Genomic DNA, 21,997 nt, shown 5'->3' on the forward strand with positions numbered 1-21,997 from the left:
GTTTTAGAAAGCGAGCAATGAAAGGAATCATGTGGCCTGTAAATGTCTGTATTAACGTACAATGGAGCCTGGAAATACCCCGGAGCAAAAAAATAATGAATTGAATAAAATAATAAAAAAAATAAAAAACATTTTTGAAAAAAAGTGTAGACTATTTTTTTTTAATTCAACTTGGACCTTTTTGCCCAGCCCTCGATGGAACAGTAAGCACTTTGAATTGAAAGAAATGCCTTTTCAAAAGGATTTCCTTTTTTCTAAGTCTTTGTCCAATTTTAAGGGCCAGGCTGTGTAAAAATGTGTAAAGTGCAAATTTTTGTGCCTCAAAAAAATGCTTTTGCGAATTACACAAGTGAGTTGAAGTGACATGCTTACTCACCAGGCTGAAACTGAGTGGGAGTAAAGGTAAACAAACTTGCACTTTGAGTTTAGAATTTACTTTAAGTTAAATTTTCTTAATGTAATGTTTAAAAAAAAAAAAAAAATCGTCTCGACTTACCAAAAGCCTCTCTGAACCAATTCTGTTCGTAAGTTGAGGACTACTTGTATTATATATAGATTATTATATTATTAATATTGTGAAAACCTGATTTGCGCGAGAAAAATCAAGTAAATTCAACGTTAGCTACCGTTAACTGAACAATATGTATAACAAATACTTTTTTGCCCAAATGTACTTTTATACAGCATCTAAATGTATAAACATAAAATGATCAGTTGTGAGTGAAAAAGGTTACATTGTTCATGTTAAGTTGATTAAAAATGTTCAAAATGCCTTTTCTCATCAAATGTATTCTAATTATTTTATTTATAGTATTTTTTAATTCACACAAATAAAATTAATTTGAAGTTGCTAAACTGTCACCTATATCATTGTTTTTTTACTGATATAGTTTGTCCCGGGATATCGTCGTTTCAGTTCCAGTATCAAGGTATTTTATGAAGGTATAGTATCGAAGTCAAAATGTTGGTATCGTGAAAACACTAGCTGTGGTCGATGAAAGATAAAAAGCAATGGAATGGAGAAGAGTTTGAAAAAAAAAAAAAACATTTGGATACTGTCTTGGTAAAAAGAAACGAAAAACCTTGAGCAATTTTTGTTGATTCAACAATTTTGGTTAATGGGTACCACATCTCCACAGCCTATAATTACAACAGCTCACTTTCCAATCTCTACTTTGCATGCTGGCATGCTTTGTAAGTCTTCCTTGTGGTCACCAATTTTCCATCATTTCCCAGGCCCATCCCCAGCTGACTGCTGAACCTGTAGAAGAAATTGCTTGCGATAGTCCTTGCCCCAAGTTGACTCAATGGTAAGGATGTTCTGATCAGGGTTTTAAGCTGCCGATACAAATCACATTCAGTGTAAAACTTTTCATTTCATGGCTACAACCACTGATAATTTCTTTTTTTTTTCAACAAATTGATTAATCTGCTGGGTTTTTTTAAGTAAATGATTAATGAGATCTAAAACATTTGTCAAACTTCTGTCCCTTAAAAACGGTGGTGGACGTCAAGGCCTTCAAGGCCTTCTCTGCTGGCCTAACAATGAAGAAATCACAATCACATTCTTCACATTGATGTCATATAAATCCTAGTGTTGTATTTTTAGTGAGAGTTTTTTTATCCAATCAGAATTCATCTAGCTCATGTTGCCAGGTAGATTTCACAATACCAGAAGCACGCAATATTCTTTCCGAGGCCGTCAGATACAATTGTGCGGGCATCTGTTCTGTCACAGTGAATGAGCTTTTAGAGTTGATAGTCAGCTGCGATAGCCAATCAGATCACAAGTTGGTTACAGTGAGCCTTCTCGCAGGCCTTACGCTGAAGGTAATGAACGCGTTTTGTGATTGGATACTCACTCGTGAGGGGGCTGTACTATGCGGAATCAACACACCCGGAAGTCGTAACTGGCGACCGTTCAAAAATGTAAAATATATTCTTGCTTTTTTTTTTTTTTTTTAAAAACACAATGGCCAAAGGTGGGAAAAGTGTGGATTTAATTGCAGATACACTTGCAGGGGCATTTTCAAGATGTACCTTTCAAGAGAAGATAGGTCGTCCACTCACTCAGTTCTGTTTAAGTGTGTTTCTGTATAATATTTGTCCAGCCATGGTGACTTCAATGAAGGCCTACGTGTGAAATGCACGGCCGCCACTGCTTAAAAAAAAAATGGGACGTTAATTACAAGTGAAAGAAATTGTGATTTTTTTTTTGTGCTATTTTGGTCTGGTAACATGGTACATAAATTATCCATCTATCCATTTTTATTTATTTATTTATAATTATTAAATTAATATTTAATTTATTAGAATTTAATTCAAACAATTATTTTTTGTATCATGATTATGTTATTAATATGTGTTATTATTATTTGTCAAAATCATCATTCCCAAAGTAAAGGCAGGTGTTTGGAAATGCCCAATCCAGATGAAACACGATGTTTATGTGGAACCTTGTCTTCCGATTACAATGAAACCGAATTACACCCCCATAATCACACATCACAGGACAAATCAGAATAGAATTTCATTTGGGTTCAAAGAGGTGGCATATGCCTGTTTCCATTACTGCTGGAGAATGAGTGGAAGTATTAAAGGGCCAACATAATATTTTAAGCTTTCCACCGTTAACACAGGCATATATGATTATGTATTACCTTTGGCACAACAGCGATCTAATTTTTGATGAAATATGAGTTATTTCAGTGGCTATTTTTCTAACTCAGAAGTAATATGCCAGGGTCACGAACATAAAGAAATACAAGACTGATTGTAGAGAATGCTACAGGGAGTAAGCGACCAAACTGTCTGGTCCAAGCCTTGACAGCAACCCCTGCTCATTATGAAACCCGCAGTGATGTAAGGCACATGTGTCAAACTCAAGGCCCGGGGGTCAGATCTGGCCCGCATCTCATTTTATGTGGCCCGCAAAGGGCAAATCATCTGCCTCAACTACCTGTTTCTAGCATATTTTCTTACTTTTAACAACACTGAGATATGAGATATTGCCATTTATTTGTTACCAATCCTCCCCTTTTAAAAGGAATTGAAAAATTGTTACTTACTAGCTGCTGATTTCAAAACTGGCTTTCCAATCAATTTATATGGGTTCACAGTCATACCGGCCCTCTGAGGGAAACCACAACTACGATGTGGCCCGTCCACAAAAATGAGTTTGACACCCCTGATGAAAGGTTTGCAACTGCTAAGCACAGCACAGCAACATAGAATGTGGCACTTTGCCGTAACGTATCAGTAAGCACACTGTACTCGCGTCTCATATGATTTAGCCACCAGATTAGCAGAGAGCACTGCGTGTAGGTGTGCACAAATCAATTGATCCGGATCAGTATTGAAAAAAAAAAAAAAAAAAAAAAATCGACTCCACCTTTCTCATCTCCCTCTGAAGAGCTATGGAGGGGGGAAAAAATGTTTAAAAAAATCACCCACTGTCCTCTTTGTCTGTGAGATTACTAATAGGCTTTTCATTTTTTGAGGGAACTACTTCATGTCTTGTTTCACACATAATGTTAAATGTTTTACAGTCAGATACGATTGGAACAATGAATGCGTATGCTGTTGGTTATGAAAAAGAAAGAAAAAAAAACATCAGGATCGGCAAGACAGGCAGTTTAAAGATTGGCCACAATACTGTAATTGCACCTCTAATTGAGTAGCACAATACATTAAATTTATTTAGTTATAAGGATGTCAATCCTTATTCGTTTTGTTTTTTCCCTATTAATCTGTGAATTTAGGCTGTATGTAATATACTGATATCCAAATCAATTCCAATTTCATTCGGTGGCCAATCGATCAGAGCACCCTTACTAAATGATAAAGCTCATCACTGTGCCACACTTTATCACTACACCAGTGACAAAGGGAAAGGATGGGGAGAAAAGATCCATGGTTGACACCCACAAACAGAGAACCGTCTGTTTTGTTCCATCCCAACTCCAGAGCTGAATGACACCCTGTGCTCAGTTGGGTCTTACTAGAGTCAAAATTGTTTCTCATTCCCTTTTGTAAAAACATTTCTAGAATCCCCCCAAATTCGTTTCCACTGGCCTTCCCAGAACATCATTAAATATAACCGTTGTTGAGGTTTGTCACAGTACTTTTTGGGCAAAGTCAAGCCTGTTCTTTTGTAAATGAGTTGTTTGCATCTCCTAGAGTACAAGCCGTACATGTAATATAGATGGCTAACTCTTAGACCGTTTCTGTCGTCAACTATTATGTTGCTTTCCTTGGTCCGTACCTGTTTGACTTCTATTACTTCCACCTGTCCACTATCTGCCCATCTCTTTGATTTAGGGAGTTTTGATGCTACAAACAAAATGTCAGATAGCACAAAAAAGAAGGCTTGGCTGTTGACAATTGAAGTATTAGCTCTTCTCTTTGAATTGTTTTCATCTGGTAAGAGTTTGACCCTGAAATGTTCCAGACTAAGTATGATTTCAATTAAATGGAATATCAACAAAGTATTTAATCTTTAAATCTCATTTTTTGTTAGCAAGTACCTAGCAAAGACAAGCAAACACAGCTGGTGTTCCTTAAAGTGACCATCCGGCCGGGATGGCACATTTTTTATCAATTTGTTTTGGAGGATTGAGTAAATACCCAACTACTCTCAACACACCCCTTTCTAGTAGCCAAAGCCCCCTTCTTTGGTGAGAGTCACCAGAGGAACCAGACACAAACTGGCCATTCAAAATCATTGTCCATAATGTCCAAAAACGTCAATTAATTGGCACTAAAATTTATTCATCTCTACTTATCCCCATCTCAACTTCTAAAAATATTCTGATTCACCTCTCCATGGCTGACTTATAAGCAAATTAGAAAATGAGCAGCTTACTTACATGCCATGTTTGCGGTTTTGCTCAGTCGCCAACATGCATGACACTATATCGGGGTTAAGGGGTGCTATAGCCCCATCAGAATCTTTGTAGCGCCCGTTCAGCTTCCCAGCAATTTATTTATTTATTCGTTCATTTATTCATTCGTCTCGTTAAGTTTTAAAACACTGAACAGTTCACAAGTAGCCATTCTGTTCCAATGCAAATCCTGTTCCTGTGTTTGTGCTACAGCTTTCACCCGTGTGTGTTTGAGGGGGTTGAGAAGGGCAGAGTGAATCTTAAGTTACTTGTACGTTAGTACATTAACATACATATTTGCAAACATCCTTGAACATGTTTTTAAATTTGTAGGGGAAGCTACCAAGCCATTAAAAGGAAAAAAAACATCAAACTAAGAAAATATAGATTTTTGTCAGGCTTGATCGGTTTGCAAATTTTTCATGAGCTTTCGTGCATGTTGCGACTATTCGGTCCTTTGTGCGTCTGAACAGAAAGGACAGCAAACAATCTTCAAGAGAAATACAAAGGGTAGAGTAAAGTTGAATTGTTTACTCTTCAATCTCTTGAGTATATATTTTTTGTAAAACTGAAATGATGGAAAAACATACAAAAAAAGTACAAATATTGCACAATATTCAAATTATATCGGCATACGCATAAATGACAAAATGAAGAGCCGTGAATAACTTGTATGTACAATGTAAAATGTAGTTTGCAGTTCACTGTAAATTTACTGGCATTCAGAATAAACTAAATATAAAACGTATATGTATAAAACATGAAATACACGTGAAAGAAAGGCAACCTACAACACATAAGCGATGTTTTTTTTTCAGGCACAAACGAGAGGAAATTGTGAGCACACAAGCTTTCCAACGGCTGAAAACACGTAAAGCTGATGTGTAGCTTAGCAGACTGTGCGTGCGCTATGTACTGGAGGTGTCGTGATTAAATCTATCAACAACAAGACAAGTTAGAAATATTGGGAAAATACTTAATTATACCAAAGCGCCTGTAGAGGCAGACAAAGCAACTTAAATACAAGTCAGCTATGATAAGTCATGACGATGACCTTCAAAATCAGCGATGGTTTCTTCGCATAAAGATCGTTGCCATGTCAATGATGTAATTGACGAACTTCTTGCTATAGCATCATGAATGTCTAACACTTTTTGAGAGAATATGAGGTAGGAGAAAAACGACTAAAACACGTTTCCTTAAGGCAGTCGTTGGCGTTACCACTACGATGAAAAATAAGTTCGCAGATATCATCAGGCCCGAAAGATCACAAAATTTGTGGAATTTTGAGAAGACAGGATCATGTGGGTTAAGTTACTGCTGCTTTTATTGGTCAGACATTTCACGGTGCTAACGTTTTGTTAAGACGCCATAGCCTTGTAGCCATTAGCCCACCACAGCTAACGCCCTCAATTGTGTTAACGGGCTGAGATGAGAGAGCAGGGGGAGAAAAAAGCAGGCCATACACATTAAAAAAAAAAAAAATCACATTAAATCACTACTGAGTTTTACCAGGGGGTGAATTTTAGTGCGGACATTTTAAAAATTGACATGCGAAGGGCACACAGTATTTGACATGGTGGAAGTACAAATTGATTTATTGGAGTCCATGCAAGATGTCGACAAGCGCAACGTATGTTCATGAAGAACTGCAAGCAGACCTCTATGGGCCGATGATGACAAACTGGCCAGGGCGATCACAGATCACCGCTGTTAAGTTGGCACTTGGAAGACCATCACCTCCCATCCCCAAATTGCTGTGCTGCGGCCAAGTGTGTGATTTTAAAAACAATGATTGGTGATTAAAAATTTTAATCATATCAATAATTAAGTTAATTACTACAATGTATCAGAGGGTTAGAGGCTCACTTGTCATATTATTGAATGAAAGACGAAGAAATTCACTACACATCAGTGTCTGTCTGTCTGCACCAAAATCAAATTTACCGAAATTGCATTACACAACCTGAGCATATTTGGATTTGTTTCTACTCGTCATAACAATTAGAATACTTTGAGCTAGCAAATTATCAGGTGCACAGTGTCCACTGGAACACCCAGCATGGCACAGAGCTGTCTGCCGAATTCCAAAACATGGTAAACAAGGCTTGCACCTGCACGAAAATCAAGATGCGCCAGTGTTTTGTACTCGACCGCCGCTGCGCTATGTCTATCTAACACAAAGTTTCTTGAACGTTTTGCCATTTATTGGATGCGCACGTAATTGTTCTGTCTGTCCTTTATGTCACTGACAAACATAGATGAACAAATACATATGCAATTAAAGAATAATGCTCTCCCGTAGCACAAGGCACCATGGTCGGGAATCACTGTCTTACCGTATTTGTGGGGTCGTCTTGAAGAATAGCATCATAGTGCTTGTTGGCCTCATCATACCTTTAGAAAGAAAGAAAGTAACATCTCAATTTTCACACAATCCACTTCCAATCTTGTGAAATTAGGTGGTGGGGATTTCTAACAGAGTTTGGGAGAATCAAGTTTCTGTATACAGCATGCATGTTTCTATGATTACAATAAGGCTATACAGTAATCAGTGGTGATCTTAAGAATGAAATAAATACTGAGCTAAGAGTAGGTTGCTGGTTGCACAGGCAACCTTATAAGTCCTGTTTCATTTCACAATGAGTCATGAACGCCATGCAAACAAAACCCTCTGTTTCAAATATTCAATTTTGCATGTATCCAGTTTGACTCACCTTTAAACAAGATCATATTGCAATGTTAAAATGTGCTTGGATGTGCAGCCAAAATGTTGATTTGGTTGTCTGTCTCTGAGTCAACAACACCACAACACATATAAAGTAAGGCAAACAAAACTGCTGGTTGAAGCCAACATGATTGCGTCAAAGTTTTAAATATCAAATGATACCAAAGTGTGCGTGTGTGTGTATGGGGGCGGGGGGTAACATGAAATGTACATGTGCCCCATACCTGTCATATTCCATCAGCAAAATAACAACCACGTCAATGATGTTGTCAAATCTTAACCCTTGATATTTTAGCTGTCAAAGGCAGTGTCCAGTCAGTGATCTGACAGCGTCGGAGCACGCATAATTCAGCAGACAGAAGTAACTCTGGTTTCCATTAGCAGTGAACAGCCCCATGTCAAGAACGGCTGCCTCTGTCACACTCACTTTATTACTCAGCCACACTTTGGAATATTTCAGATGGCAAAAGGATGCAAGCCGCTGATTTGGTGGGGTGGGGGGTGTTTTGGAATTATTGTGAGAAGCATTCTTTAAGTGTCCCACTTTTTTTCTACCAATTAACTCTGGTGTTCAGGTTACTTCGTCAGACAGAAGACGAGGCGAAATTTCATTTAAGTTTTGTAAATAAAATGAACCACTGAGGGAAGGGGAAACACGTGAGGTGACGTAAACACTTACTTGGCCAAGACACACTCATTTGTACCAGCACGAAAACCGGACAGGAAAGACGAAAACAGAAATTGAGGGACCCCGAGAATAACATTGGGATCTAACCACTTCCTTCCCGGGAATCCCGAACTCCGGCTCAAGGGCTATACAGGGCTATCCAAAGTCAAAGCTTTCTCCACGTCACCCAATTCAGTAAATGAATGCTGAGTGATCCAACATAAATACGCCCAACCCTCAAATCGTTCTGAACATATACAGACTCAGACTATTGTTTCAAATTATGTAAACGGTTTTGGATTTCAAGCCTCCTTAAGTACAATTAAAAAAAAAACCTGATGTTTTTCCCTTCTTCTTTGCTACACATTTTGGCGCTCTATGCTTACCTTTCCAAAGCTTCCAGTCTCATGCCCGATAATCGCTTCACTCTGTGGCTATCTGGAAACTGCTTCCTCAGTTCCTGTAGACAGGTCTGCAAGGATGTGGGCAGACGAGAGACACCAATTATAGTTGGCTGTATCTACTGAACTATTTTATGCTCCATTCACGCGCGAATAAGAAAAAAGTGCAATTTTGAGATTTTGACCTATTTTGCTTTCATAAAACCCTGTACAAGCCAAACCACCCAAAACATATCTTCGGATTTATTTTTTACCCAAGTTGCCCACTGGGGTGAGCTTGCTGCCCCTTGTAACTGTTTGCTTAATCTGTAAGAATCATAAGGTTTCAGCAGGAAGACAATTGAACACCATTTCTAATTGAATTTAAGAGCTGTATCATGACAAAAAAAACTGAACAATGCAATACGGTCATTAATACATTTATTCTTTTTGTATGCAGTATTCAAGTAGGTAATGCTTGCCTTGAACTACATGAAAAAGAAAACATTGTGCGCTAAGGTTACAAAAGCAAATAAAGCTTGACCAGAATTAGCTAGTTAAGTTTTTTTGTTTTTTTTTGCTGAGAATAAACAAGAGTAGTTAACCATGCCAGTGCATCCTAAAATATTTGGTTATATGTCACAAATGGCTCAACCCCCAGTTTAAGATCGATATTTGAAGGAGTATTAGTTTGACATCAGGTTCGTAGGTCATGTGACCTTCAGTCAAAATAGCCGGGGAGCATGTGGAGGTCAAAATTAGGTCAATATTGGAGATCTGGCAACAATAAAGCAAGTGCTGTCAACAGGGTTCATGATTCTATTCTAGAGGATTTTGAGGGGGCTCTACGATTAAGACAAGAGTGACTGCAGGCTAGAGAACAGGAACTGCATATTCTCAACTGCACTCAAGCAATTTATGTTCAAACATCCTGAAATAGTGGTAATAGAGCACAACTACTGTAAGCCTGGGCAACGATTTAACAAAGAGGTCAATAGTTTTAATAGAGCCTTTAAAAAGCCGACAGACATGCTGAAATATAAGTAGTATGTGGTTTTAAGTGTTTTGTGAATACTTGTTAAAGTGCATGTTTCATTAACAGAGCCTGAGTCACTTTTTTATTTTCTGTCTAAGATATGTTATTTTTCTACACGTCAACGCAAAGATTTGAACGGTAATTACTCTTAAAAAGCTGATATAATATCACCACATCACACAGCAGCATGGGGATAAGAAAACAATACTATCATTTAGTTTGTGATACTTTATGGGAAAATATGTCATCTTGAAAACACTGATGTTGATGACGGACAATATTCACTAATTAAGGCTAACTAAATACTGAAATTAGCACGGCATATAAACCATGAAACCAATAAGAAAAAAAGTTGACCTCTAAATTAGGGTCACTCACTTACTGTGATGTGCTACACCCTCTGACTCCAAGCCTTTGCTAATAATTTTTTCCAAACGGCAAAGTAATACCATTTGGCCAAATAAAACTTGTTTTTACATATTGGGCAAAGATGATGCTGCAAGTGGGAATGGCGGCGATCAAAAGAATCATTGCTTTTGAAGTTCATGGTTGTGTAAGGGAGTGTCATAAAATCTTACCAGAGCCAAGTCATCCCGACTGCAGTCCAATGCTGCAATCATCACCTGCTCATAAATAATCCATACTGGACGGAAGACAGAAAAACAAAAGGGGCTGAGTTAAAACCCATTCTCTCTTTGTGCAACATGACATTTTATTTATGTATCTGAATTGTGTAATTTACCAAAAATATATAGTAATAATAGGAATGCTAAACATTGTTTAAGCTAAACACAGTACACAAACCTTTATGATTCTAATCAGAAGATTACAAGCATCCTGACAAGGATGGCTCGCTCAGCAAGCCGAGGATGACAAAGAATTGGCAAATAAAATGTTATAGCCTTTGATAGTTCATCTTAAAACATCTTACCTTAACTAGAATCCCCCGGAGCATTTTATCCAAAGCCCTTGCTAAAAGTTATTGCGCAAAGCAAACGTTAAGTCATGATTACTTCCGGCAACTGTGTACTTTGTCGCCAGACGTAATCAAGGCTCACCTTTCACTAAGCAAAATAACAACAAGCTTTGGCTAAAATGCACCGTGGGAGCCAATCTTAGGATAAAAATGAAAACTTCAACATAGTTATTAGCCAACATTCCAACGTGCCGTCGTAATCGTCCTTGGGCCTAACGTTGGCCGCTTACGGCCTGGAGCTTGGTACATAATTTAGCAAATAAATGCTTTAAAAATCTGACAATTTTCTGGATTTCTTTTACTAATTTTCCCCATTATATCTGAGCTATACCTAGAAAGAAAATTACAGGCCACTCTCATATTTTTAATCATAGAATTATATTTCCTCCTTGGTGCTGCTGAGGTGCCGGCCTGTTGCGTGCAGCTCCGCGCAGGTTCTTGTAATGTTTTTAATATTTTCTCGGTCCAATCTAACATTTTATTTTTTTGGTGTAGTAGGAGGACATATTTTTGAACACATTTTTAATTTGTATGGTGGACTATTACTCTGTGTCAAACAGCTTCAAGAACCGTTGAAGGCGACCAACACACAGTTGTGCTGGCATACTCGCATCATAAATTGCTCAACCTGGCCAGTGTCTCAGAATTCAAAATTCGGGATGAGGCATGACATCCTGAAGGAAATACTGCGGGTGAAACGGTCAGAGAGGTCTTTGAGAGTGAGTTTTATACCACAGCTACCCTCGGTTACTATGGGAAATGCCTGCTTTATAACTAATAAGATGGAGGAGCTAGAGACTCTTATACGGAGCCAGAAAGTGTATCGGGACAGAAGCCTTATATGAGACATAGCTCATGAAAAACACCTCTGACTCCATCACTTTCACCGGCTTTAGTACAATACTTGCGGATGGTGACACCACGGGAGCGGAAAGCGGAGGGGGCTTGATGTTCCTTGTCAACAACAAGTGGTGGTGTAACCCGAAGAAAGAAACCACCAAGGAGCAAATACACAACAAAAATATTGACTTCTTAGCGGCGAGCAGAAAACCACATTACTCCTTCCTACTTGCCAGCTGTTAAAAGGCGACCTGTCAACACCAAAACATAGATTCTGGAATTTTGAGACTGCTGAGACCCATGTGCTGTTTTGAAAAAGATTTGACTTTTTTGGGGGGTGAGTTTGGAAATTATATAGATTTGTTACACAATGTATCAATTTCTGCCCTCCAAAGAAATTCACTGCTATTTGAACAAGAGACATGGATTCCCAGTAACATGAAATCCCTTTTAAATGAGATGAAAATTGCTTTTTGATGTGGGTGACAGGGATAAAGTCAGAGAAATCCAGAGGTAACTGAAGGTAGAGATGAGGGAGGGTAAAAAAAAAGCTTCTAGTCTCAAGTGAGAACAACAACTCCAGTAGAATGGAGCTAAACAGGTGTGGGCTGGCATGAAAACGATCACAGCTATGAATCAGAAGATGGGTCTGACGATGATTGGATGATGTAAAGTTTTTTCAGTACATTTAGCATTCCGACACAACCCCAGCCCACCCAGTCCAGACTGTTGCATATAGGCCTGTAGCACTCACTTCTCACATTTTGACGATGTGAGAGAGGTTGATTCTCCTTCATATCAGGACCAGTGTAATACCTCACATGGACGATGTACAGTTTGCATATTATCCAAATATCAGTGTTGACGATGCCCTCATCTATATGCTGCACAGGGGCTGTGCACATCTGGATGCTTCTAAAGCAGGGGTCTCAAACTAAATTTACCTGGGGGCCACTAGAGGCAGACTCTGGGTGAGGCTGGGCCGCATCAGGTTTTCCGCAAGAAAAAAATAAAAAAAATCTAATCTTCTCAAATGTCTTTATTTTTATTTTTTAACACAAAATAAGATTTAAAAATAAATAAGGAATTAATAAGAAAATAAATAAGGAATTAAGAAAATTAATCAGTAATAAATAATAATAATAATGAGTCAAATGTCTGTATTAACAGTTCTTTAATCTTCTTCTGAACATGAATTGTCCTGAACATGAGTGGAACATTCATCAATCAAACCCCTGCTAAAACATCGGAAAAAAAATTACAATCCTACCCTCGTTTTAAAACTGAAGATGTGCCCAACAATAATCCGCGGTTCAATTTTATCCACTGTGACCAGGTAATCCTACATTTTATAATTAGTCCCGTCTGTGCTAGCGCTGATGCAAAGCTCCGTCAGACTGCACATCCTGTTCGCGCATGGGTCTCCTGTCAATTAAATCAAAATCTTGTCAAATAGCAGAGATCCTAAGCAAAAACCATAGTTCTGGGATGAGTAGGCCTACTTCTATAGTTATAAAGCTTTAATTACACTGTAATTAAAGCTTTATAACTACAGACTGGCACTTTACAATGTAAAGTGCCAGTCATATCAAATTCGCGGGCCGCACGAACATTAAACTTTCATAATAAGGCGGGGGCCGCAAACTACGGCCCGCGGGCCGCGAGTTTGAGACCCCTGTTCTAAAGCCTCTAGGGCAGGTGTGGGCAAACTACGGCTCGGGGCCACATGCAGCCCGTTGAACGTTTTAATTCGGCCCGCCGAAATTGAAAAAAATTAAATGAATAAACCCTGTTAATGTTTTATTTTCTAAATAATGAAGCGTGTCAAAGACATATTTAGTTGTAATGCTTTTGTTCGCTTTCATTTAAAATTAAATGTGTTGGTTTTTCTCCGACGAGGTGAGGTTACCAAAACACTGCATCCATCTGCTCCTGGTCCAGCCCCTCCGTCAAATTTTAGAACCCATTGTGGCCCACCAATCAAAAAATGTTTGCCCACCCCTGCTCTAGGGGTTTTACTATTTTGACTTTATGGATTCAATACAATCCGTCATGTGCTGCTGGGTGAAAAGATATCTAAAATGGGGGTGGATGCAGGGAACAGTGCGGGTACACTTTTGTTTTACCATCTATTCAGCGGATTTCCAGCATAGTTGTTGGCCTGATTAGAAGGGGTGACTAGAAAAAGTACAATCAGGGGTTTTGTTTAATGGAGTGAACACAAGCATCACATCCTTAACACCGGAAAGATAAAGGAGATGATTGTGGATTTCAGGCGAGAGAGGAGAGGAGTCCAACCAACGCCTTTTACCATCAGAGGCACCGAAGTGGAAGTGGTATCTAAACACAGATACCTGGGTGTGCAGCTTGATGAAAGAGTGGAAGAGTCACATGGATTCTATGTAACGCAAAGGCCAAAGCCGACACTACTTTTTAAGGATACTCCGGTCATTTGTCATAGGTTCAACCTTCCTTTGGACCGACTATCACAGTCTTCGCCAACGCCCTGTTCTTTGCTGTCTGCTCGGGAGAAGGTATGCGTGCAGCTGCCAAGAACAGGCTGAACAAGCTTATTAAAAAAAGCAGGCTCGGAAGTGCCAACAGTTCAACAGGTGACCAAGGGAAGGATGCTTTCTAAGATGATATCCTCAAGGACAACCCTGCACAACCATTCACACCCTGGAGGTAATCAAAGGCAGCTCTTTCAGCCACAGACTGATGGCACTTAAGTGCAAGTCTGAGCGTTTCAAAAATACTTTTATTCCAGCTGCTATTTGACTGTTTAATGCACAGGGTTAATGATTTCTACCTTTTGTTTTCTTTGTACTTACATATGTGAATGAATAAATGTTCATGTCTGTGTGAGCTGCTGCAACAACATAATTTCCTGAAAACAATCAATAAAACATTTATCTATCTATCTAAGTGGGAGAACTTGCTCAATTGGTAGCTGACGAAGTACAGTAATACCCCGGTTATCGCGTTAATGGGGACCGAGACCACCCGCGAAAACTGAAAATACGCGAAGTAGCGGCGCACCTTCAAAAATGCTTAAAAAAATAAATATATATATATATATTTATATATATATGGGTAGAGAGAGAGAGAGTGAAATTCATGTTATAACAAAAAAAAAATTATTAAAACTTATTATTTTTTTATTCCCCAGCCATTATTTTTGTATTTATTTAATTACTTCTTTTTGCATTTATTTAATGACTTTGACTTTTACCTGCTGGTACGCTGTCCGGTGTGCCCTGTGAAATGAAAGGTGGCATTCTTCATTTATTTATTTATTCATTTATTCATTCATAACTGACAGCCTCGCGCTGCGCTCGTGCCCGGGCGGAAGAGGTGCTCCTATTCAGCTTAACTGTGACACACGCCCGCCCTCCTCCCCCGGAGCTTCCATTCGGTTAAACTTAGGGGCCGCTTGACACCGCCCGTGCCCGGGAAAGGTGCTCCTATTCGGCTTGACTGTGACGCGAGCATGCCCTCCTCCTCCGGAGCTTCCATTCGGTTAAACTTAGGGGCCGCTTCACACCGCCCGTGCCCGGGAAAGGTGCTCCTATTCGGCGTAACTGTCACGCACGCCGGCCGGCCTCCTCCGGAGCTCTCGTACGGTCCGAACCGCGCGAAACGTTGCCCCGGATCGTGCCCGGGGGAACGTGCTCTTCTTCGTCCACTCTCTTCTTCGCCCACGCTCTTCTTCGGCGCACGCCGGCCGTTTAACCGCTCCAGCGCCCCCTCGTGCCGCTCGGCGAAACTACAATGCCCCCGAATATTTTTTAGACCCGCGAAGCACTGAACCCGCGAAAAGTGAACCGCGAAGTAGCGGGGTATTACTGTACTATTTGTAGGCATTGCTTCCGGCTGCACACACACAATAGCTTGTTGTCTCTTGCGGCCATAGGGAGCACACGTCATGTTTTATGTTATTTTTTTTAAATAAATACTGGATGTACGTATCATACACACAGTCAAACGTTTGTGCCATGTTAATCAGTACGCAACCGCTGTGAGAATTGTGTTTGGAGGAACAGTGTGAGTGTCTGTGTGTGCGCGTGAGCAAAAGGAATTTTCGACAGTGCACGACTGCTTTTTATTTGCTCCGGCGAAGGACACATCGAATTTTATGTGGGGTTTGGAGCATTTATACTCAATTGTAACCTTTAAATCATTCTGAGGTCTAATTCAGAGTATTAAAAAAAAGCACAACTATCAGAATGAATTTCACACAGAGCCATTGATGGTTGAATAGCACAAGAAGCACAGCGCAAATTTGTCTGCTCATTCATGCTGAGACAGATCGCATAAGGAAACATGTACATAAGTACAGGCATATTTTCGACAAAGACGTGCATGGCTTGAAAGGTTTTCAATAAGGTCCGTTTATAACTTGAGAGTCCACTTCAAATGCATGTGTGTGTTAAAATTGTTTATAATAGTTCATATTAACATATTAACTGTACAATTGGAAACGTCACCACTTAATTCTCGGCTTGTTTCTTCACAGTCACTTTTTTATAGAGGGACTAGCCAGATCAGCTTCACTAAAGCAGAATAGAACTGCACCATTTAGAAATGTGGTGACACTAAATGCAATTACAGTTATCATCTCTTATTTTTCTTTGTTGGGCAAAATGGGTGTGCCCATTTGGAGAGAAGTGGATATTGCATGCTGCGAGTAATTGAGAGTAGAGGCCACTCTTACATTTTTGGAAATACTATATGGTAGTTATCAATAGCAGATGTCTGCTGTATATGTTGAGTTCTACTTCTCCAACATACTTATAGGTGCATGTATCTCACTCATACTTGATCTCTAATTCAGTGTTCATATCAAACTGCACAACTGAATTTAAACGATTAGGACATACCCGAGGGCGCTAGTCCACTTCCAATGAGCAATTAATTTTAAACAGAGCACTTACTGTCATCCCCCAGTTTAGATGAATGTTCACCGATGAGCTCTTCGCCAACATCCACGATTTGTTCACTGTTTCTGCTGTTATCCTCTCTCCATTTGCGTAACTTGTCTCGCATCTCTGTAGACACAGTAAATACATCGCATCACTCGAATTAGCGACGCACATTGGTAAACAAACTTCGTCCATGTTTAGCTAGAATTTTGTTCAGCAACATGCAATAAAGCAGAGGCATACGCAAACAAGCTTTGCTACGATAATGGTTTGTGTTACGGTACAGCTCTGTATTTTAACTGGAAAACACCAAAGACATTGCAGCCACATAATTTTCACGAGCATTAAAGTACTAGATTAGTCGAACGGAATTTGTATGAGAGGTTAACGTTCGTTCACTACGCTGCAGCTATGGCTAAATATAGCAATAACAATCGCTTAATGATGGACGTGCCACAAACCATACGCCGCACACGAGTAAACTCCTTTTGTCTTTTACAACATGCATCTTTCACATAAATGTAATGGTCAATCATATAATCAACAACACACAAGAAAAACTGGTAAGGATTACGACGCCTGAGCTAGCATTTGCTATTACTAGCGGCGAGCTACTTCCCCGTATTGGTATGTTGTCACTCTACAGCATCAAATTAACGACCGACTCACACAAAGTACAACAAATTGACCAAATAATGAGTCCGTGACAACGTTGCTTGCCTTACCTTCCCAGCCTACATCGTACATTTCTGAAACCGACGCCATCTTTTCTAAACAGCAAAAGCTTCCGTGCCTCTGTCATGTGACTGAAAGTGGGCGCGGCATCACGTCAGAATACGCCTTCTGTAGTTACAATTATTGTTTCATAACTCAATTTAGCTTTTAATCTATCTCGATAGGGGGTTCATTTTAATAATACAAATTTTAATGTAATTATTTTTATTATTGTATTTTTCGTATTTGTATTTTTTTTATTTTAGCAATCTCTTCTCGCTGCTTGCTGTGGACATTGGTCTTGCACAGGGGGTCGCGACGCTGGCTGCGGGCCGGGCACCAGCGCCAGTGGCATTTGATGTATCGTGAGGAGGTCGGAGGAGGTCGGAGGAGTGGAGTGGACTTGGCTCACTGCAGGCGTCGGGAATGCGCCGAGGTCTGCAGCGCCGGAGACCCGTGACGGTGGATGTCTCGTTTCAGCAGTGCAACAAACAATAAAAACACACTCAATACTTAATACTCAATACTTAAATTCAACATGTCAGGTTCGCCAATTTGACATATCGTGTTCGAAAGCTAAAAGGAGAGACAGACAGCTCAAGTGGAGACAGAAAGGTTAACAAAGTTTATTTGGCAACTTCATCTTCCTTCTGTTCCTCGATGCTTTTCACACATTCCCTTTTATAACATCGGGGAATCAGATTACACTCAAGGGTGGTACAGTTCGTCTTCTCAAAAGCTGGTTTGGTCCGGTTCATCATTGGTGTGTCGTCGTGGGTCGCAGCTGACTTTGACGTCAGCATCTCTTATCAGGACCTAGCACGATGTTGCTTGCTTCAGACTCACTTCTGAAGAAGTGCCACCGCCCTTCTTTTCAACATGATATGTGCACCATGTATTGAAATAAAGTTGCGTCATGGCAAATGTATAATAACCTCCAAATATTATTCTAACATTCCCCCCTGTTTATTCTACATTTGCCCCAAATATTATCATCAATGGAATTTCCAAAGATTTAATTCCATCAAATCATTAGCTTGATAGCAAATGTAAACCCCTCTATTTTTCTTTGTTTAACTTTAATGTATTTGAGCGTTTTGGATTAACGAATAGGATCTCCCAGGTAAATTCAGTCGTCGTCATCAACTTGGTCATCACTGTCTCCTCCATCACCAGCACTTCTGTAATTAATCAAAGGATATATTTCCTGTCGTTTGGAATTTGTTGGAGCGAGAGCTGTTGAGATAAGTCGGAAAAGCAAAACGCGAATGCAGGGAATACAACAACATCCATACAGTACAAGGATTGAGGTGAACATTGTTATAGAAATCATTACAGAAAATACCATATTTTTATATTTACCAAACGTTTTGTTCCACCACTCATCCCATGCAGAGGTAGTCACACCTGAGTGTTCCTTCAGCTTATGCTTCAGGGTGCGCAAGCCTGCAATGGCTCTTGTGAGGGACCCTTCCGGAGAAGTGTTGTTAGGAATGAAAGTACAACCATTGATCCCCAATCATGGCGCAAACCCCTCCTCTCTCTGCCAACAGCATGTCCACCGCGATGCGGTTTTGAAATGCCATGAGTGATGTTGCTGCCAATTGTTCTTTAATAGCTATAAATCCTTCTTCAATGAAGTTCCCCAATCTTTGCACGTTATAGTGTATGTAATTTATTCGATCCACATTCTTATTCGGTGTAATCCAAAGAAGAATGGACTCGAACCCCGCTGCGATTTGATTTACCAATTTATACTCATCTGGTACGCCCCTTGGTTGGCCAAATGCATCCAAATAAGTCATATCACCATCCCTCCAGGAAGCACTTCGTCTTTTCCTGGCGTAATAATAGGGTTATTCGTCGGCTTCAACTGCCTTCCGAATATCCCTTGCTGTGGATGGAAAAATAGACACTGGTAAGAGAAGTGACACCAATGCACAAGTTCCAACTGCGTCCTTTAATGAATCAAATAATTTAGTACCCCGCACCACCACCACACATCGCTGCGTGGCAGTAGTGTACCTGCTTGGAGTACAGTTGTCTTACACCACTTGTGTTCCTGTGAGATTAACACAAGTAAAGTTAGCCACTGCCACATCGGTAGAAAAGATAGGCTTATCTTTCGTTGCCTTAATCGCAGCGTACACATCATTCCAAGCAATGCAGTCCGCATTAGGTGTTAATTTCATCATTACTTCTAAAAGGCATGTTGATGGAAGAGCTGTTGGAATTACTCATAGTAATGGTCTCGGACACATGCATGAAACACAGCTTTTAGTGCAACCAAAACTACACAACACAAAATCTCAATTTTATCCACGCGAAAGTCATATCGGCCGAGAGACCCCTAATAGGGTAGGGTGGCTTATAGTTCTTCACTGGCCTAAAATGTTTTCAGATCCTATTGATCTGCCCCCACCTAGTCACCAGGCTTGCCTACCTTCCCCTTGTCGAGTGTCTCGGTTGAGATGACCCTCTTACAATGCACAAGGTGTATGTTGCTTGGGGAAACTGTCCTCGTTTTGGGCTTATGTTTCCCTGACAATTGTGTCGAGCACAGATCATACAGGCTCTTCAAAAAATCTTTTGAGAAAAAATTAAAACCCATATGTTGTATAAAATTGGTTTGGTTTGTCTTACCATACCATCCCTCCTGTTTGACATGTGTGTCAACATGTGTCAATATTGCGAAAAATATTTTTTGGAAGAATTTTTTTTTTTTTTTTTTTTCCCCTCTGAACTGACATATATGCCATTAGTCAAAGTAGCTCCTTTTTCTAGCCATAGATTTTCTCTTGCATAAGACTTTGTTGTTGTATGTCTGCAATGATGTTGCCTCGCAGAACGTTATCTATCAGCGCACACACAGCCACACCTATGAATGGCTTGGTAGCTGCTTCTTCACCTCTTTTTTTTTTTTTTTTTTTTTTTTTTTTCTCTCTCTCCTCTCTTCGTTTTATTTTGTAAGTCGACTATTTTTTGTGTACTAAGCTGACCAGCGAATTTATATTTTGTTATCCATGAGTTTAAATGTTTTACTTTTTCCGGACATTGGCTTTCTATAAATTTCCAGTCCTTACACGTCAATTGTTGTTTCGGATCCTTTTTGCTAGCTTTTTTACTGTTTGATTTCCCCATGTTTCCCTAAACTGTTCTCCAATCCCTGAACAGGCTGACAATTACTCTGTTTTAGGTAATTCCCAAGCTTCTGCTTCCCAGACAGTTGTCAGTTAAATTTCCTGTTCCAAAATGAGGTTGCAAGCGTCCATGCACCCTTTTACATTCACACTATTTTTCCCCCTTCTTACTTTTTTCCCGTTTTCTCTTTCCCATATTTCTCTTCCCTTTTTTTTCCCTCTTCAAACGCGCGTGGAGGATACACCCCTGTTATCCTCTATCAGTTTTATAGACTATCTCTGTCTCTTCACGTAACATTGACTAGTATCCTTACGGTTTTACACAGTTTTAAAGACTTACTCTGTCTAGTCCCCACAATATCCCCACGGAATTTAACTACTTATTTGCAGAGGAGTCCGCCCTCCTGTTAATGCAGAATTTAACTACGTACCCCTTCAAATGCCCACATTTATCACACTCATTCATCACATTCGGACTTCACACACTCACCCAAGATGAGCTGAACGTCTCTCTCCGCAGCCTCCCTTCAACTTTCAGCATCCAGTAGCAAAGTCGAGGACCAGGTCCAAAAAAAGAAAGAATCCTTATCTTGTCGTGGCCACGATTGTCCCCGGTCGTCGGCTTCGCCCCTGGACGCCTCCAGTATGTTGGGTTCACGGCTCTGAAGGACCAATTGTATGTCAGGTTCGCCAATTTGACATATAGGGTTCATAGCTGAAAAGAGAGACACGCAGCCCAAGTGGAGACAGAAAGGTTAACAAAGTTTATTTGGCAACTTCATCTTCCTTCTGTTCCTCGATGCTTTTCACACATTCCCTTTTATAACATCGGGGAATCAGATTACACTCAAGGGTGGTACAGTTCGTCTTCTCAAAAGCTGGTTTGGTCCGGTTCATCATTGGTGTGTCGTCGTGGGTCGCAGCTGACTTTGACGTCAGCATCTCTTATCAGGACCTAGCACGATGTTGCTTGCTTCAGACTCACTTCTGAAGAAGTGCCACCGCCCTTCTTTTCAACATGATATGTGCACCATGTATTGAAATAAAGTTGCGTCATGGCAAATGTATAATAACCTCCAAATATTATTCTAACACAACTCAATTGTTGAACAGTGGCGCTAGAGATTCACTTACTGACCAAATTATTAAATAGTGCCTTTTTTGTATAAATGTGAACGTAAACTGAAGATTCTCGTTTGAGTGCATCGATAAATGCAAAAAACATGTTTGGTAAGTGCAAGATATACACAAACAAATAGTGAAATAGTTATGATTTTGGGACAGCTTCAGAAGCCATGGTTTGACTCTATTGTGAAGAATAAGAACTGGACACCTTGAGGTTGAATTGGCGCCGAATTATTATTATTTCACAGAGACAAACAACATTAAAAACAAACAATAATCATTTGGAACAAATAATTCAGTAGCTCGACTAAGTAATCTGCAATAGAGGTTGACCCTTAGTGCATCAGTTCACAGCTCCAAGAGTCCCTTGAGTTTTTTGGGTGATGTTCTATCTTTAAGCTGGGCCGGATATCGAGGCAAAGAGGTTGACAATTGGGCCAGTATACTTACACTACAGGTGTTGAAGAAATTGCAGGCATCTTCACGCAAGTATAGAGGAAGCGCAAAGAGAAAAAATGCACCGCCTCATGTTTACTTCACGTTACTACAAGAATTAAAAAGAATGGCCATTAGAGCAGTTATTACA

General features: G+C 39.9%; 1 protein-coding gene across 1 annotated transcript in view; it reads right to left on the reverse strand.

The window, feature by feature from the left end:
• Positions 1-17,273, reverse strand: part of emc2 (ER membrane protein complex subunit 2) — a 37,394-nt gene extending 20,121 nt beyond the window's left edge. Inside the window, exons 1-5 of the mRNA XM_088307390.1 lie at positions 17,158-17,273; positions 16,445-16,558; positions 10,273-10,337; positions 8,665-8,750; positions 7,223-7,280 (exon numbers count right to left, since the gene is read on the reverse strand). Of these exons, the coding sequence (XP_088163516.1) occupies positions 7,223-7,280; positions 8,665-8,750; positions 10,273-10,337; positions 16,445-16,558; positions 17,158-17,197 (363 nt within the window). The 5' untranslated portion in view covers positions 17,198-17,273. The remainder of the gene's footprint in view (positions 1-7,222; positions 7,281-8,664; positions 8,751-10,272; positions 10,338-16,444; positions 16,559-17,157) is intronic.
• Positions 17,274-21,997: the final 4,724 nt, after the last annotated feature.

This window comes from Idiotropiscis lumnitzeri, chromosome 10 (assembly GCF_059441095.1).
Source record: "Idiotropiscis lumnitzeri isolate Australia: NSW breed Sydney's pygmy pipehorse chromosome 10, RoL_Ilum_1.0, whole genome shotgun sequence".
NCBI classification, from domain to species: Eukaryota; Metazoa; Chordata; class Actinopteri; order Syngnathiformes; family Syngnathidae; genus Idiotropiscis; species Idiotropiscis lumnitzeri.